The 19,890-nt window shown below is 42.2% G+C and overlaps 2 protein-coding genes across 2 annotated transcripts; both read right to left on the bottom strand.

The window, feature by feature from the left end:
- Window positions 1–3,358: 3,358 nt before the first annotated feature.
- On the bottom strand, window positions 3,359–9,304 carry LOC147245269 (Ig heavy chain C region, membrane-bound form). The gene is made up of 10 exons (XM_086185210.1): window positions 9,259–9,304; window positions 7,401–7,715; window positions 7,005–7,304; window positions 6,604–6,915; window positions 6,216–6,500; window positions 5,122–5,448; window positions 4,698–5,015; window positions 4,317–4,604; window positions 3,547–3,695; window positions 3,359–3,400 (listed from the first exon to the last, which is right to left on the bottom strand). Exons 1-10 carry the CDS (start codon window positions 9,302–9,304, stop codon window positions 3,392–3,394), a joined length of 2,349 nt encoding a protein of 782 aa, XP_086041336.1. The 3' UTR covers window positions 3,359–3,391.
- A 674-nt stretch (window positions 9,305–9,978) lies between these two features.
- ighd (immunoglobulin heavy constant delta) lies at window positions 9,979–18,836 on the bottom strand. The gene is made up of 7 exons (XM_086185211.1): window positions 18,794–18,836; window positions 18,656–18,706; window positions 13,656–13,894; window positions 13,330–13,388; window positions 11,022–11,088; window positions 10,377–10,707; window positions 9,979–10,218 (listed from the first exon to the last, which is right to left on the bottom strand). The coding sequence occupies exons 1-7, from the start codon at window positions 18,834–18,836 to the stop codon at window positions 10,046–10,048; spliced, it is 963 nt and encodes a 320-aa protein (XP_086041337.1). The 3' UTR covers window positions 9,979–10,045.
- Between the last annotated feature and the right edge of the window lie 1,054 nt (window positions 18,837–19,890).

Raw genomic sequence — 19,890 nt, forward strand, 5'->3', positions numbered from 1 at the left:
AGTTGACGGCGTTGGGGGTGATGACAAGATTCTTTGCTTCTGTGGTCGTAGACACCACGGCATAGTGTCAGAATTTTACTCTCATTTTATCAGTGTCAAAAAAACACATCAAATGAAGCAAAGTCTCAGGCATGAATTTTGTATTCATTGCATTTTTATATCTTTATTTTCAAGACAGTTATAAACATTTATAAAGTGAGGCAATACAACCATCAGTGGGCAAGTTGTCACACTATGTGGGGTAAGATGTTCCATTGGGTTTTAAAACAAATACAAAAACAATTCATTTCTTGGGGAGTGCCCTCTGATGGTGAAAAAGCCTTGAAGTGATTTGGATGCCAGTGTTTTAATTTAGTGATCATTTAAACTGGTAACTTCCGGTCTAATCATCAGTGCCTCTGATGAAGGCAGCTATTGAAAAGCCGAAACCATGTAACCAACAAAATACAATCACATTTCTTGAAGTTAGTCATGGAATGGATGCATATCTCAAAGCTACACCAACGATAACAATAATAGTAACATCGACCACAGCAAGCCCAAGTAGCACCGACTTTAATAAAGAGCTACTGTTTAACAAAACATGTCCCGCCTAACCCTACATACCATCACCACACACAGTCTCAAAATATTTTTCAGAGGTAGTAGCAGAAGTATTCTAAAGTTAACTTTACCTAATATTAGTGGTCGTACCTGTATATGTTTCTTTAAATTAGAATTGGAGTCCTTGGACGATGACAGCAATTTCACAGCTGGAAGGCATAAAATGCACAGTGTGGTGGTGTTGCTTGAAATACAAAATAATGGCAAAATTTCCACCCGGTAAGAGCCTTTTTTTTTCTGTTTTATTAGAGGCCATGCTGGCAACTAAAAGGTTTCACGGGACCGGGTGCTGTGAGTCTCCTGAAGCGTCGTAGTGGTGTGCGCACAAGTCGTGCGTGAGACATGCGTGCACCATCTCTCTCCATTGTTCCATTGCTTTAAATGAAAAAAGTATATATATGTATATCCATCCATTTTCTACCTCTTATCCTGTTAAGGATCATGGGGGGCTGGAGTCTATCCCAGCAGCTACAGGTGAGAGGTGGGGTTCACCCTGGACAGGTCACCAGTCCATCTCAGGACCAACACATAGAGACAGACAACCATTCACACTCACATTCATACCTACGGTCAATTTAGAGTATCAATCAGCCTCATCCCCTCTTGATGTCTTTGGACTGTGGAGGAAGCTGGAGTACCTGGAGAGAACCCACACAGGAACAGGGAGAACATGGAGACTCACACAGAAAGATCCTGTGCTGGAGCCGGGGCTCGAACCTGGAACCTTCTTGCTGTGAGGCGACAGTGCTGACCACTGCACCACCGTGCCACCTGTATATGTGTATAATATCATAAAATGCATTAAAATTGTAATCCTGTGAAATAATCCCAATTTTTACAAAATGTACCTGTAATCAGATTTAACTGTTCTGTTACCTTTTTTGTATCCTAATTACATAACGGCATTACATGTATTTCGTTACTCCCCAAACCTGACAACTTTACAGACTCTACCTTTAATGTTGTAGCACACGTTAATCCCAGTAAAGCACACATTGCACAGGCATACCGCCATGATGCTGTCTTTCTGTTTAGAATATTGAAAAGAAATCAAGCCCCCTCCCTTGTTAATTTATTTTCGGTGGAAAATGGAAGTGAACGCCTGCAGTCAATGGCGCCCGCTTGATTAGATATCCACTAGAATATGTGTGTTAATGGCATAAAGATGTTGATCATTAAAGTAACAGTGATGGTGAATATTCTGCAATGACCATTATAATTGGATGATGTGTTTCCTCTCTCCTGATGACTCCATTACAGTGTAACCAGTGAGGATCTTCGTTGTGTAACAGGGAAGATGTTGTGACACCATGATCCGTTACGGCCAACTGAAGTTTATTCAGTCATAGAGGAAAACAGCGCATGTCCCCCCCTACTGCTCTGGTACAAATAAATAAATACAAGGAACTTAGCTTTGTTCACCGCAAGTTTAAGTTACACCCACTACCAAAACAAATATCCCTTATTGCCTTTTTGACAAAATAAGTACACCATCAGCTGAACATGAACATTATAATGTGCAGTATATGGAAGCAAAATACAACAAGGAAAACACAAAAACCATAGAATGGATGAGGATAAAATATGACACCCACCTCTCCCACAGGAGAACTGTACAAAAGGGAGACAGAAGGGGGCCAACCAGAATTTATATTGGGGACCACCCACGAAGAGCTGAAGTAGGACGGGCTCTGAACCTCAACACGTTCATGTTCAGGGCTTAATAGAAGTTCTCACTCCCATGTAAATGACTAATATTTGCATATTAACACATTTTGTTTAATTACAACCATAACAGAAAGTACCTGGCTCCGTTACCATAGGATGACAGGGATCTTCGTTTACGAGGTGCAGGCTCAGATCCGCAGATGACACCTTGCTCAGTGGTGCTTCCATGACAGTTGTACGGACAGGAATTAGTTTTCCTATATATCTGTGAGGATGTTTGATTTTTAATAGTCCTGCTTTTATTTGGATACACAGATGGGGTCAACCTAAAACTTAGCGGAAAGGGGGCTTTTTTTAAGAGTATGGGATGGTTCAGGGGTGTTAGACAGAGAGACGCTCTCAGGCAGCCTGCTGGGCATGATGCCCCGCTTCCCTGTAGCAGGCCCCTTGGCACTGAGACTGGCAGCAGCATGCTGAGTCTCCATCCCAGCAACAGCGTCACAGATTTGGGCTGGCTAGAACAAGTCCCCAGCCAATCGCAAACAATCAATGCCAAAATCACTCCAAATGTAGCCAATAAAAAGCCTGGGTGTGCCTAGTGTCACCCTTCCCAGATGTGAATTCCTTTAAACCCACCATGTACACAAATGGTGACATAAACACGCAGCTCTAACTCAAAGACAGAGTGTGCACATGTTTACAGAGACTATGTGTGCACCTCTGTTTGTGTCTTCAAGTGAATAAACTTCTTTATAGCCTTAGTTGGTCCAGTCCAGACATTTCAGCTCATTCCAATTAGTGCATGTCGAGTGTTTCGCATGAAGGTGGCGAGTCTCCACTGCTGCATGTATCTTTGTCTCACTCTAGTGGACAAGAAGGATTCATGAGGGCTCTTGTATTCAGTAAATGATTCTGTAAATGTCTTCATGTGTTCGATGGTGATCAGTGAGACGAATGAAGACAAACTTTGTCCTTGATATCTGAATCTTTATTTCTCTTAAAAACAAAAATGAAAGGTTTCTACATTGGTTTATAAATCTCCAAATCCAAAACTCAATCACACACAAACTAAAGACAAAGTCTGCAGGCCTAGAAAATGGGAGTTTTCTTGCAGTCGTCATCATTTAGTCTAAAAAGGGACAAACAAATCAAAGAGCATCAGGATCTGGTGACGGTTTTGCTCAGAGTGAAAATATAGAATATGTATCAACTCAAAATCTCGATGTGAAATACTCCACTGAAAGACCACCGTAAAGTACTAAAACTGCAATTCACCTTGATGAGTGTAACTGAGACACTATAGAGGACAGAGATGAGGAAGAGAACGAGGAAGGTGAGGGACATATGCCAGCTCTCCACATCTATGTCTTGGTTAACGACAGCGTGAGTGATGTCATCGATGAAATCACAATCCTGCAAGACCTCTGTGAAAGAATTAGAACAGAGAGATTTTCATGTTCATTTGGTCACTGCTTTGTAGCAGAGCAGAGACGACTGCAAAAGAACATTAATAGAAAAATAGAAATCAGACTGAGAGTGTAGACTTCCACCAAGGAGGCTTCATGGACACAATTTCATTCATAACATTTATGTCCTTCCATCTTTAAGACTCACTGATCCAGAAAAGGATCTCTACCATCTCTGGTAGAGACATGTACTCAGCTGAGAACTTCTCCCTCTACGTCTTTTGGAGACACTGACCATAATGACAAAAACAGATCTTCTGGGTAACAAATCTAAAACAAAATCAAGATTATTTCTCTTTCCACCTTTTCACAGACTCAAGGAATTTGATGGGAAACTGTTTTTGTCCTGTCCAGAAAACTCATAGCTGCATCCTGCCAGTGATCCACAACAGTCTTCAGGATCCAGGATCTGTAATTTGATCCAGATCATCTCCAAAAGTTACTTCTTCCTTGTAAGATTATCTATCTTTCTACCAAATTTCATCCAAATCTGAGATCATGGTAGCTAATATACATGCAGTTAACACAGTGACACACAACCATGATTGTGCAAGATCAGATCAGTGGACCAACTGCCACCTGGTTTTGATATATTCAGGAACAGGGTGGTGGTTTTGGGGGTCACCCTGCAGGTATGGACCGCCTCAGGTAACCAGCTGACTTGGGACAGATGCAGACGGCTGTGGGTGCTGAACTTTCCGTCTGGGCCTCTGTTCGGTTCACTGGTGTTGAAGTCCAAAAGCTCCGTGGCGTCATCAGGAAACCAAGTGATGTTAATGGATGCAGGACTGAAGCCAGACACCAGGCACACAAGTTCACCAGAGCCCTGCAGCAAGATGGCCGAAGGTTTCGTGGGGGTCGCTGTGGCTGCGGAATCAAGTCAATATTTGTCACTGGAGGGAAAATGAGAATATTTGCAGGGTAGAAAAGCTGAATGCTCAAAGCAAAGCGTGTGCTCACCAAACACATCCTTGATAGAGCTTCTGAAGGGGGTTTCAGACGATTCATGCCTGACCAGGCAAGAGTAGCTGGAGCTCTGCTCCTCAGTGTGTGATGTATTGAGTCTGCTGCTCACTGAAAAGGTCCTGCTGCCTGCATCGTTCCATGCAGGGCTGTTGGTGAAGGTGCTCGATGGGAGTCTGAGGCCGTCCTTCTCCCAGTACACTATGATGTCTGCTGGGGAAAATCCAGAAACCAGACAAACCAGAGTGAGGACGTGTGACGCGGACAGCTCAGAGACAGGAGGTGGGATTATTTTCACTGTGGGTTGATAGAAGTCTTGAGAAAAAAAAGAAGACAACATGATGCTCTAATGTCTGTTTTAGAATAATGACTTTCTGATGCAATCTTGCCTTCTCCAACTATGTGTAACAATCTGAAATACCTTTGCTCTTGATTATCGAGTCCTCAAAGCTCCAGGCGGAACATTTCTGCGTTCCTTTACAAGACACTTTTTTATGTGCGTGCCAGTCTTCTGCTGACACAGTCAGGAAGCTCCGTAGGGTCTCCGTGCCGTTCTTGTGACTCACAGGTTCCTCCGTATGGAAATTATGTGAATATTTCTTCCCTTCGACTTTCCAGGAGACGGAGAAATGGTGAAGATGAGGACCAACCAGAAGACAGGTGATGGTCAACTGCCTCTTGTTCTGAGACTCCTGGAGTTGAGGCCCTTGGACATAAACACCAACTATCTGACTTGATAGTGGAGTAGCTAAGAAAAAGAACATGACATCAGAAATGCAACAACCATCAAGTAATAATGATGACGAGAAAATACGGCTGTCAAAAGGTGTGAAGGAACAAATGCCTTTTTAAGCCTCATGGATGGATCGCCTATACAACAATACATGCTAAAAATGTAAATAAATACATTTATTCGCATATCACAATCCTGTATTTTTTTCTTTACAACTAATATGATTCATTCTTACAGAGGCATATTTCTCATATTTCATATTTCTTTATCAACCAATCACATCATCCGTCAATCAATCTTAAACTTTTAGGGGCGTGTTTTGTATATATGTCCATGAGTTAAGGTGCTTTTGTTTGCTAGCTAACAGAAATGGTGTCTTTGCTTGTTCGACACCTCAAAGATACCATGGTTACAGGCTCAGAGGCTCAAATTAATTCATATTGAGGAAACTAGGATGTGTTTCGGCTCCAGGTGATGATTCTGTTTCATTTAGAATGACACAAGTGGAGAACAGTCCAAAAAAAAAAAAAACCATACTGTTGATGTTCGCATTACCAGGTGATTGCAACACTGTGCAGTATTTTATGCTTACAAATATTACAGTAATACTTCTACAAAAAGAAAATGAACAGTATAAAGTGTAAATCTGACTTCTGAGTTCAACTGGAATGTACCATTAGACAAAGGAAGGTCATGTCAGCTGGACTCTGCTGGAATTCTGAGGATGATTTAGCTGGGATTCAGTGAACGTAACGTGAACATGATGATGGGATCTTGTTTACCTGAGCAGAGGCAGACATGCTTTCTGACACTCTGATTCAGGGAGCTGTCAGAGACGTCACAAATGAGGACCTTCCCTGTTCTCCACTCAGTTTGAGGAACGTTGAGTTGGCTGGTCACTGCCACTCGACCGTCTGCAGCCATGCTGATGTGAGTACTTGAGGGAGGTCTTTGCTGAGACTCATGAAACCATGTAATTTGAGGGTCAAAGCCCCATCCAGAGCATACGAGTCCCTGTAATCCTGAGTCTTCACTGGGGACCAGAAGGAGCTCCACTACTGGGTCCGCTGGGGGACAAAGACACCAGTGGGTGTTATTTCACAATAATAAAGCATAAACAGAGACATCAAGTCAGCTGTTGTTAAGGTGGAGGAGCACAAGTCCTCCTACCAAAGACATTGCCAGTAGAGTTGGACTGGAAGCTGTGGGAGAAGCCTTGGTTCACAGTGCAGGTGAAACTTGTGTCCTTCTTCCAGTCGCTCGGAGACACAGGGAAGAGTCGACTGATTGAATGGAGGCCCGGAGCTTCAGGAAGATCCACAAACTGTTTGTCAGAAATATTAACTCCATTGGCCTGAAAGGTGATGTAGAGGTCAACGGAGACGAGTTGTGTGACATCACACTCAAGCACAGCGCTGCCTCCCTCCAGGAGAACTGGGAGAGATCTCCTGATCTCCACTGATGGAGCTGTAACTGCAGGTCCTGGATGATCCCAACATGGAACACAGATCTGATTTTAAGGTCTTTTACTCATAAACACACCAGAGTTTTATTTTGTCAAGTCAGTGTACCTGGAACATTTACTTCCTTCTCAACAGTCCCTGAGAAACAGCGATGTTCAGCTTTACATTTTAGAAGCTTCAGTTTTCTCCACTGACTGGAGGAAACGGTCAGATTGCTGATTATAAGGTGAGGGTTTGTCAACTGGGTCACTTGGTTATTGGACGGGAGTTTATCATCCATCAGCCAGGTAACAGTGGCATCAAATACAGTGTGGACTGAACATGTCGCTACCACATTAGTCTCTCCCATCATGGCAGTCTTGAAGCTTGGAAGCTCCACCTGAATGGAAGGAGGAGTGCTTGCCTGTGCTGCCGCCCCCCCCCCCCCCAAAAAAAAAACATAACTAATGTATCAATGATGATGTGTTCCTGCTGCATTGGGAGGCAGCAGCCACACAAACTTACTTTCACAAATACTGACTGATTTCTCCAACTCAGTGTTGCTGTGAGGGGACTTGCAGGTAAACTCAGAGCCGCTGGTCCAGGCTGTTATGCGTGGCTCAATCTCACTGCTCGGAGTGAAGGTTTTGGCTTCCTCCACACTTTGCATCTTTCTCTGGGTTTTCCGTGCATCTGAGTTCTGGTTGTCCTGTTGCCACTCGACACTCAGTGTGTCTGGAAAGAAGCTGCTTAGGGTGCAGATAAGTCTGACTGCTGACTTCCCCAAATGACCCTCCCAGCCTGGGTGTAAGGTGATGTTTGGAGAGACAGTCTGCTGAACTGAGGAAGAGAGGAGATGATAAGAGCTTTTCTTTGGCTCATTTTCTTAATGTTAGATGAGCTGATTGGATCCCTTGAGTTCTTCGTATCTTCAGAATGACGTCACAGTTCTGAATGTACTACCTCAGTATTTAAGCTAGATGGCAGCGTTGGACCTCTACAATGTCTGGTGTGTGAGAGTCAGGTGGAGGTCAGGCTGGAAGTTTGTCACGCACATGTTGCAGGGTGATCAGAGCAAGCAGCAAGTGGAAGCTTTGCATAACACCAAGATCTCCAAAAAGCACCAAAACCAGAAGTGAAACACAGCAAAGAGCAATGGTGCATCACGGACAGCAGGTGCAAGACGGGCTGATGCCAGCAGGAGCAGCACAGTGCACATTTAAATATCACATAAGAGTTTCATATCTCATCACATGCAGTGACAAGGCTTCTCAAGACTCTGCTGAAGGCTTTGGTTCACCATTCAAATATGAATAGATTTAAGATCCTACTAAGTATTTGTAATTTGTGTTGGTCTGTTGATTGCAGGTGGAGGAGAGATGGTCAACGCTTATGAAGGCAAGGCAAGGCAAATTTATTCGTATAGCACCATTCATACACAGGGCAATTCATAGTGCTTTACAGAGGGAAAGAGAGAACTGAAAGTTAAAATCAGTTTAAAAACGAATACGTGAATTAAAACATTCAAAAGTCATTTAAAATCAATAAAAGTTTAAAATCAATTCAACAGCAGACAAATCAATATTAAATCAATCCATCAATACCAAATCACCCAGATCAATCCCAAATCAATACACTATAAGAAGATTGCAGTAAACAGCAGTGTTTTCAGCCCTGATTTAAATGAGCTGACAGTTTGTGCCCCCCTCAGAGTTTCAGGGAGTTTGTTCCACAAGTTTGGACCACAGAAGCTGAAAGCAGCTTCACCCTGTATGGTTCTGACCCTGGGGATACTGTGTAGACCTGTCCCTGATGACCTGAGGGGTCTGGATGCTTCATACCCAGTCAGCAGCTCTGACATGTATTTAGGCCCAAGCCCATTCAGTGATTTATAGAGCAGTAACAGGACTTTGAACTCAATCCTTTGACACACAGGGAGCCAGAGCAGTGATTTAAGGACAGGTGTAATGTGGTCCATTTTCTTACTGTTGGTCAGGACTCTGGCAGCAGCATTCTGGATGAGCTGCAGGTGCTTGATTGATTTTTTATTGAGACCTGTAAAGACACCATTACAATAATCTAGCCTACTAAGAATAAATGCATGGACGAGTTTTTCCATGTCTTGTTTAGAGAGAAATCCTTTAATTCGTGCAATGTTTTTGAGATGATAATAGGCTGATTTAGCGACAGTTTTTATGTGGCTCTTAAAATTCAGGTCTGAGTCCATAACAACACCAAGGTTTCCAGCTTGGACGGTGGTTTGTAGTGTCATTGAGTCAAGTTGGCTGCTGACCTCCAGCCTTGCGTTTTTGGGACCAAACGCAATGACTTCTGTCTTTTCTGCATTGAGCTGGAGAAAATTCTGGCCCATCCACTGATTGACCTGTAGGATACAGTCGCTCAGTGGATGCAGTGGACTGTAATCGCATGGTGACACTGTAATATAAAGTTGTGTGTCATCAGCATATGAGTGGTAAGAGATGTTATGGTGCTCTATGACCTGGGCCAGTGGGAGCATATGAAGGAGGTCGGGTTTTTTTGTAAGAAGAAGAAAAAGTCAACATAACAAAGCATCATGTGAAATGAGATAATATTTCATAAATGTAGAATGAAAAAATCAACAAAAATCCATTACCTTCATTTGAATGTTTATTCAAAAAGACAAAGCGTTTGTTGTTAAACTGAAACAGTTGTGATTACTTACATGACTCAATGAGATTTGGAAAAAAAAGTGAAAAATGTTTTTTTTTTAAATGTTCATCTTGTTTCATTTGATCTAAAAAGAAAGAGAGGAAATATAAAAACTGATTAGTAGTATTACAAGAAAGATCAAATACTCACCTCATGTGTATATGCAAATATATAATGACCAGTGTTTGTAGATTTCAGATATTTAAAAATATTATAGCATCAAATATTAATGAATCATTAGGCTGTTCTACACATTTGATTTTAATCCAGTGATTGTTTTTAGAATTCATCTTGATAAAATAAAACGGACGTGTTCCCCATGTTGTCTTCTTCTGCCTCCACAGCGTTGCTCCATTTGCTGCTGGTCTCAATCAGGGTCTCCCTCAGGGAGTCTGTGCAGTAACACTTCAGTTAGTCTTTGAGAGAATCCAGCCGGCTGTGAAGCACTGCTCACGTTACAATGAGCAATATTTCTCATGTTAGGGAGAGTGGACCCTCCTCAGAGTATAAATGACGGAACGAACAATGAAGAAAATAAATGTCTCTATGTTCTGGACTTGACACACCACAGTTCCTTTTCGGTTTAGAAACATGTCCTCCGTTGAGGGGGCCGAGATCTCAATGTCCACATCTGGCACACGACATCCCTCCCCTGACGGATGAAGAGTTCATTCACAGTTACTGCACATCTGCAGGTCAGTAGAATTCAAATGGAATGTTTTGAAGCAAAAGTAGAAATGTACTCACGTGAGGGATCAGCTGTACATTTATGGGTGATATCTGAGGTCTTAAATACACCACCTTTTTCACCTTTGACCTTAAACTCGCATGTTAACTTAGTATCAGGAGTCCAGTCACTGGACTGTATGGTGAGGAAACTGGCTGCACTGTACAACGTGGTTCTGTTCTTCGTCTTTCGTCCCTCAGAGCGTGTTTTGTACTCGTATAATTTGCTGGTGATTTTTGCTTCATTTCTCAACCACTTGAACTCGTACAAGTCCGGAGAAAAGTCTCTGGCAAAGCAGGCGAAGGAAGCCTCGCTTTCCCCATCAGAGGAGACCAACACTTTAAGAGCCGGCAGCTGATAATGCACCTTTGAAAAATAAACACCCCATCCCACCTCCCTGTTTGCTTTGATGGGCTGAAGAATGACAACATCTCATTATTCTTTGATTATCTGAACTAAAGATGATGTCATTTGAATCAGTTGATAGACATCAGTAATTGGTCATTGTATGAAAATGTGCTGCAAGTGAAATATCTGCTCATATTATATTCATAATTTAAATTTAATTCAAATCACATCAATACAGTTAACATTTAATTGAATTTCAGTTCAATTTATATAGATGTGTACGATATGAATTTGTATTTCTTTGATGCTGTCTTGTACATTAATGTGTTGGAAATACTTCACATTCAGCATGATGTGAACTATCAGTTATTATTCTCGGCAAGGCAGCCGAGAGTGACCATGTCTCCAGTCCCAGAACCGCATGACATCAGAGGAAACACAGTCGGTCTATTCGGGCATACTAAGAGATGAAATATAAAAAGAATTAAAAATATACTTTTTTCAGCAAGATTTGACAAGTTATTACAATATTAATACAAATTAACTTTATTTGTACACCATTTAAAAAAAAAAATACAGTTACAAAGTGCTAGACAGAACTAGATAGACTCACACACACGGTCAGAATACAGACAGAAAATTAAAATATAGAAAGAGGAAGCGATGATAAAACAAACTGTTTAATAAAACATAAGCTGGTTATTACACAGTAATTTAACCAAACCTATCTTTTTATATATATATATATATATATATATATATATATATATATATCAAATAAACTGGAAACTAGGTAAATACTGAATTGTCTTCACTCTAACTGGAAATTTTAAGATGATACTTGTGTTCCTTTTCTTTTCACCTGAGGTCCTAGCAGCCGTCGTTTAAAACTTGCTTCTACGATCAGTTTAAAACAAGACAGCTCAAGTGTTTTCCTGTCTCAGCACACTGTTATTGACCCCTTCCTCTGGAGATATTCATTTCCTGTGGTCTTGGTCTGCTCATATAATAATGTGTGTCTTTCCAACGGTTTGTGAAAACTTCCTCTTTGCTGAACTCTCTGTCAGCTCCGCTACCTGCAGGATAGAGTTCAGACAACAAGAACGTCATCGAACCTGAAACTTAGCACTACTACTACTACTACTACTACGACTACTACTACTACTACTACTAATAATAATAATATGAATAATCATAATACGGAGACTGTATTGGAGTCCATGCACCAGCCTAAAAGCCTTGTGTTCATTTTCAGGCTGATAGATTCGTATCACCCCCTTAGACCACAGATCCCATCACCGCACTGAACCACTTCCAATCAGCAGCTTTAGAAACAAACAGATCAAAAGATTTGACATCACACATCAACACAACCCAATCACTAACACACACACACATACTGTACTTATATCTTTGTGAGGACTTTCACTGACGTAATACATTCCCCAGCCCCTCACCCTAAACCTCACCATCTCAACTGACTGCCTGACCCTGACCTTGACCCTAAACCTAACCTGAACCTGATTCTAACCTCGACCCTAAAACCAAGTCTTGACCCTCAAATGGCCCTTTGAAGAAGTGAGGACCAGCTAAAATGTCCTCACTTCCAAAAATGTCCTCACTCTGTTGGTTAAACTCATGTTCAAGTGCTCCATATGTAGCAAGTACAAGAACACACACACAAACACACACAGATATAAAGTTGCTCCTGTTGTGAGCTCCCGACCCCGGAATTTCTTCGGTTATAAAACAAATTAAATTCATCAATAGAAACATCTTGGCTTAAAAAAATACACAAAAAATTGTTACAGGTTTTAGTCATTTAAATATGAAATCATCACGCAAATGAATGTCGCTGAGAAGAAGGGGAGGAGTGTGTGTGTGAGTGTGTGTGAGTGTGTGTGGGTGTGTCAGTGAGCTCACGTCAGTTCACCATCAATATGTTCTCTGTAGCAAAACTTTTATCGTCCTCGAGTGTAAGAGTAGAGAGCCAGGTCACTATGACCTGGAGTGAGAGCCGGATCATTATGACCTGTACCAATGCCGAACATGTCAGCCCACCAAACAAACTGGGAAAGGGGCCAAATACCCCCCCCCCCCCCCAAAACACACACATAGTGCAGAGATTCCTACTGATATTTGGCCCAAGTCCAAGATAAGGGATTTTTAGAAATGTCCCATTCTTCTTTGGAATTTGAGATAACCGAAGAGTCTGGTGAACAGAATGGAAACTATCGTGCCACACGGACACGTACTTTCTGTAACGCTGGAAGATATCTCTGTCTACGTGGTTGGATCTTATCCACCTCTTTCTAAGAGTCACTCCCTGTTAATATCTTTATGAGGTTGTTTTATGGAGTCATTGTTAGTAATAATAACTTTAGCAGTTGCAGTTGCAGTAGAAGTAGTTTTTTTTGGAGGCCTCATCAGAGTTCAAAGGCTTTCAGATGATACATTTTTGAAGCCTCTGAGACGTATAGAATGACTTTAAGCCACACATAAACAGACATCTGGAACATCTGCTGGAAATGAACTCCTGAGGAAACCTTTGACATAATGTGGAAGTAAACAGATGCTAGTGATGGAAAACATGTCTGCTGGTTGTCTGTGAAAAAAGGATCAACTGTGTAATGATCAACTTCACATCCATGAAGAGTGAAGATAACAAGAGGAAACTTGGACAGTTACCCATTTACATCTGGACTTGGAGAAACAACAACATGCAGCTGCCAGCGGCAGCAGCAGAGCTACAGAGAATACAGAGAGTGACTAATGAGGGGCTGATGCTCAGGAGGTTGAGCTGCCGTGGGTTGATGGCTGGACTGTTACTGCAATCATTGTGGAATCATGTGAACTCATAACTAGGGTCTGTTCCTGTCTGCACTGGAACAGTGAAGTAAACTCAGTCGTGGTGTGAGGGCTCCTCCTCTGGTGGCTTCATGTTCCAAGTGTTCAGCCTCAGAGGGGTTTTTGTTCAGGTCTGCTGATGCTTCGTGTTATTGTGGGTGTCTGGCACAGTAAGACACAGCAGAGTCTTCAGGCTGCATGTTCTCTCCATTTAGAGTCACTCTGTCGCTGGAAGAGTCCAAGTCGATACTGAACTTGTTCCTCAGTGAATCTTTGTAGTATGTGGGGTGGCCAGCATGAGCATCTCCAATCCACTCCAGTCCTTTCCCTGCAGGCTGTCTGACCCAACCTGTACGGTAGGTACTGACAGAATAGGAGAGCTGGCAGGTGATGGTCAGACGCTGACCTGGCTGCACAGTCTCAGAGGCTGGCTGGGTTATGTGACATGGGGGAGGGGAACAATACTCTCATGAGAATTATGGTTGTCTGTCTGTATGTTTTGGCCCTGTGATGGACTGGTGACCTGTCCAAGGTGAACCCCACCTCTCACCTGAAGGCTGCTGGGATAGGCTCCAGCCCCCCACCCCGCCCCGCAACCCTAAACAGGATAAGCAGTAGAAAAATGGATGATGGATAGTTAAATAGATTTGGATGAAAGATTTTCACTACATACTAACTCTAAAACTGAAATTTTGACCTAATGGTGGTGCTAAAGGAAAGGTCATACCTTCACCAAAATGATCTCACTCTTTTGGTCATTAATGTTGTCAGTAAATTTGAGAATGTTTGTATGAAAACTTTTCAATATAAATTAATTCTAATTTAAAGTTTGGCCTGAGGGTGGTGCTAGAGGACAGGTCAACTCACTGATAGGTTTCATTATCAAGGGGTTTATCTATGTGCTCAACAAATAAAGTGCCTGACACAAAAACCCGGTCAGCAATTTCCTGCAAATTATTTTCTGGAGGCAAATATTCCATAAATATTTGCCATAAGAGCCTGGAGCTCACAAAACTTTTTTTTCCCCTGCTGTATCAATTCTTTTTAATTCCAGAAGGAAGAAAGAAGCCAGCTGTGTCTTGTTAGCTTGAAGCTAACAAGAATGAGGATGACAGTTTGTTTGTAGCTCAAATCAAAATGTTGGTGGTAGCTGTCGTTAGCTGTCGGTCTCAGCTTTAAGCTGAGTGTGCGTGCCTGGCTCTTTCTACATTCTGGAGTCCCAAAGAAGTGACACAACTGTGACAAAAACCTCTTCATCAATTCAAGACAACTATTTGTGAATATTTGAAAATCAAAAAGTGTTTTGGGTGAAGTATCACTATAATGACTGACTCTGGGCAATAATCTGTAAAAAGTTTTTTTTTTATCGAAAACAATATCTTCGGTACAATGTGTAAAAAAAATCCTCTCACTATCAACAGCTTTGAACAATTTACTTGTTTACACTTTAAATTTTCAAAACTTATGAAATTGAATGACCCATTCCTTAGTTTTGCTTTTAGCTTTTTTTTGCCTCTTGCTTCTTCATCAAGTGATGCTCAGAACTCGTGCTTTTATTGTCAATCAGTCAGAACTGAAATCACTCTCAAACCCAAAACAGCTTTTAATTTGTGACGTCTGGAATGATTTCCATCTTTTGGCTTTTCTTTCAATCAGCATTGCAACTTTGCCAAATGCCCTTGAGTTCATTGAAAAATGTCTGATGAAAAAAACAGCAACAACAGCCTCCAGGCCTGCTTGCAGCGCCATCTCAAGGTTTCTATCTGCACTTCTTCTTCCACTCTGAGTCCTGCACTTCCCAGAGCCTCCACAGAGCTTTTAAATAGAGGTCAGTGCAGAAAGCTTTTAACCCTGTGAGGGGAGCAGTACACAAATGACCCTGATGCTGAAATACATTCGCAACATTCCAAAATATTCAAGAAGGTCTAAAATCTCTGTACTAAAAGGGACGGAGTGACATTAAAAAGGCAAACACTCCCAGCCTGATCTAAATCCGACACTGAGAGTGTGTGTAGCAACAACACACAAGGACCCACCTGTTTCTTGTTTCGTCATCAGTTGAGTGTATTTAAATTTGTTTGTCCGAGTCAGTTTTCGTCAGATCCTTTCGTCTCGTCGTGTCATGTGACGTTACCTCTCCACTTACACAGCCTGTTTGTTTCTCCGTGGCTTTTTCAGTTTTTCTTACTTTTTCAGTCTAGCTTTTGTTTTGTTAACTAAATAAATCTAAAGTTGCATCAAGTTCTGCCTGCCCTCCATTATCTGCATGGAGCAAATCCATTCTGCAGCATGAAGATCACCCTAAACATCTGCAGCCAGAACCACTGTGTCTTATCTTCAGCCACTAGAAGAACAAGAGAGACGGTAGAAGCCATGCAGACATATATGTGACAGAAGAATGTATGTGAGAAAGAAGTTAATGTTCCAGGTATGCTGACTTGACAAAATAAAACTCTGGTGTGTTTATGAGTAAAAGACCTTAAAATCATATCAGTGTTCCATGTTGGGATCATCCAGAACCTGCAGTTACAGCTTCACCAACAGCCCTGCATGGAACGATGCAGGCAGCAGGACCTTTTCAATGAGCAGCAGACTCAATACATCACACACTGAGGAGCAGAGCTCCAGCTACTCTTGCCTGGTCAGGCATGAATCGTCTGAAACCCCCTTCAGAAGCTCTATCAAGGATGTGTTTGGTGAGCACACGCTTTGCTTTGAGCATTCAGCTTTTCTACCCTGCAAATATTCTCATTTTCCCTCCAGTGACAAATATTGACTTGATTCCGCAGCCACAGCGACCCCCACGAAACCTTCGGCCATCTTGCTGCAGGGCTCTGGTGAACTTGTGTGCCTGGTGTCTGGCTTCAGTCCTGCATCCATTAACATCACTTGGTTTCCTGATGACGCCACGGAGCTTTTGGACTTCAACACCAGTGAACCGAACAGAGGCCCAGACGGAAAGTTCAGCACCCACAGCCGTCTGCATCTGTCCCAAGTCAGCTGGTTACCTGAGGCGGTCCATACCTGCAGGGTGACCCCCAAAACCACCACCCTGTTCCTGAATATATCAAAACCAGGTGGCAGTTGGTCCACTGATCTGATCTTGCACAATCATGGTTGTGTGTCACTGTGTTAACTGCATGTATATTAGCTACCATGATCTCAGATTTGGATGAAATTTGGTAGAAAGATAGATAATCTTACAAGGAATAAATTACAACAAGGAATAATAATTCTTTCACAGAGGTCAATGACATCACTCACGCTGTCGTTAACCAAGACATAGATGTGGAGAGCTGGCATATGTCCCTCATCTTCCTCGTTCTCTTCCTCATCTCTGTCCTCTATAGTGTCTCAGTTACACTCATCAAGGTGAGTTGCAGTTTTAGTACTTTACGGTGGTGATACATATTCTATATTTTCACTCTGAGCAAAACCGTCACCAGATCCTGATGCTCTTGTTACTTCGTCCCTTTTATTCTAAATGATGACGACTGCAGGAAACCTCCCATTGGTTCATAAACCAATGTAAAAAAAAAAAACCTGTTGTTTAATTATTTGTTTTTAAGAGAAATAAAGCTTCAGATATCAAGGACAAAGTTTGTCTTCATTCGTCTCACTGATCACCATCGAACACATGAAGACATTTACAGAATCATTTACTGAATACAAGAGCCTTCATGAATCCTTCTTGTCCACTAGAGAGAGACAAAGATACATGCAGCAGTGGAGACTCGCCACCTTCATGCGAAACACTCGACATGCACTAATTGGAATGAGCTGAAATGTCTGGACTGGACCAACTAAGGCTATAAAGAAGTTTATTCACTTGAAGACACAAACAGAGGCGCACACAAAGAGATGAGATCATCTGTGTCTGTTTCGTTCTCTTTTTTAGATGAAACCCAATGTTAATAAACTGTGTGGACTCCGCTTCCTCCCCGTTTTACTGAGACATTGAACTATCAGAAGCAGTCTTTCCCTCTATTTCTCTTAATTCCTTCGCTTTGACTGGGAGTCTTAATAAAAATAAAAACACTCATACCTACAAAAGAAGCAACTTTATTTTTTTTTATCTTAAATGAAAACTAGTAACTGGTTTCATATTTCCTGCTTCTTCTCCAGACTTTAATTAAAACGTTGGTCGATGTAGACTGACGAACTGAAAGAGCGCACATCTGCAGCATCTGTATTCATTATGAGTTGCTCACTCACTGACCACAGAAGTGATAAATGCACGTGATGTTTGAGGGGACGGTACGGACTGGGCTGAAAAGCTCTGTGGAGGTTCTGTGAGGTGCAAAAAGAAACTTTGAGATGGCAGCAAAAGCTGGCAGGTTTTCACCCGCCATACCTCAAACAACTGATCTGCCATCATATTTGACATCTCTACTGCCCCCTGTAGGTGTGCGTCAAAAACAAGTGATTTTGCAAAAGCTCCCAGTTTACATCAACCAGTATGTATGACGCAGAGTACACTGACTACACTGCGGAGTCCTCTAGCTTCAGGTTGGACAGTCTCAGATACAACATGCTGTTGCTATCATCTCTGCTGATCCACTGGGTTGTCTGGTCCAGCTCATAGCACCGCAGCTAAATGTGAAGCCAGATCCTCAGCAGAAGAGACTGAGAGTCCCCCCAGGCCTCTTGTCCGCTGAAGTGGAGGGAACAGAGTCCATACTCTGACCTGCACGACCTGATGAGATGCAAACGGTGAGAAGCAGAAGAAGGTGAGACAGTTATCAGTGCACTCATGTCATAATCAGATGGTAAAACCAGAAGCAGGAGAGCTCACGAGCCAGAAGGAGGGCGAGCAGAGGAAGAGTGAGTGTGTTCATCATGCTGAAGCTGGAGGTGTGAACTCTGATGCTGCAGCAGCAGCGCAGAAGTAGAGGCAGCAGACTCAGGATTAGCATCAGGAGGAGGAGGAGGAGAGGGAGCGGCTCATGTACGACCCATTCTACATGCTGCTATTATGTAGTGATTTCAGTAACAAATAAATACTTTATGACATGTTCAACTCCATTATCTCACACGGTTGCTTGATTTTTATCCATAGAGCTAACATATAATATAATAATATATGTATAATAACTTTATCCCGTAAAACATTAGTTTGATTTATTTTCAACCTCCTCCGCATTCAAACACAATCCATCCCGTTGACCTGGCTGCACAGTCTCAGAGGCTGGCTGGGTCAACTGTTCACACTTGACACCTGTGGAGGGAAACATGTTGAATCAGTGGACTAAGAGTCAGTGTGCTGGAATCCTACTGTCAGTGTCTCTGCCTCACTGAGACTCACAGGATCCAGCAGCCAGCAGCAGCAGCAGAGTGACACACAACATGGTTGCTCCTGAAGGTGGAACTCCTCTTCCTCTCCGGCAACTGACATCATGACATCAACTTCTTTATGATTGGAGAGAGACTCACTTTGCATCCAGACACTGGCAGCTTACAAAAGATGGTCATGGTGCATGTTGATAAGAATTTTCTTATAATATTCAATAATGAATGAATGAATGAATTCAGTAAATAAGTAATCATATATGGTGTTCTTAAGATTGGATGATCTCACAGCAGATATTAGAATTCTTGCTGCCCCCTGCTGGTTGTATAAATATGAGGGTTTTTTGGGGGGGCTCAGATACACCATGCTGTTGTTATTATCTCTGCTGATTCTATACATCCTAGCACACTGCTTGCATAAGCTGTATTACTCGCATTGCTCCAAATAACACCCATCCCTTCCAGAGCTTCTCCTGCAGGTCGTCTTCTCCAGTTCAGTCTATACTGACAGAAATCAAAGCCAGTTCCCCTGCAGGAAAGAAGGAGGGATTCCTGAGGCCTTCTCAGCACTGCAGTCGAGGGAATGGGCTCCATCGCTCTGGATGCTCCAACTTGCCAAAGAGCAATAAGTGTTACAATTAGAGAGGAAGAAATGACAAAACATGAAATATAAGAAGTTTTCAAAAGCAGTGTGTATCATACCTGAGGGGGAAGATGGTAATTCACGGTATTTTCATTATTTCACATCATGTCATCAGAATTTTGAAAATGTGGAAAATAATAACAGAGAAGATGAAACACTTAAATCTAAACCTCTATCTTGCTTCACATCATCAAGCGTTTGTGTCTCACGTGACTCACTTTCTTCAAACGGACAAAGTCGAGTCACCTCTTCTCCCTTTTCTACACATTTGGGTTATGCAGCAGGAGAACGCTGTTCCATAGCTCGTCAGGTGACGCGATCTATGTTATGTAAAAAGATAAGAAAGTGATTCCGGGACATAATCTGACATCATGCATCATGGTGGCAGATAAAGCAGATTTATGCTACACAGTCAAAACCTTCAATCCCTATTTATTAAATACATTTCCACTGAATGTTTCTGTCGGCTT

This window comes from Aulostomus chinensis, chromosome 18, assembly GCF_037954235.1.
Source record: "Aulostomus chinensis isolate RoL2024-O1b breed Wild chromosome 18, RoL_Achi_v1.0, whole genome shotgun sequence".
NCBI lineage: Eukaryota > Metazoa > Chordata > Actinopteri > Syngnathiformes > Aulostomidae > Aulostomus > Aulostomus chinensis.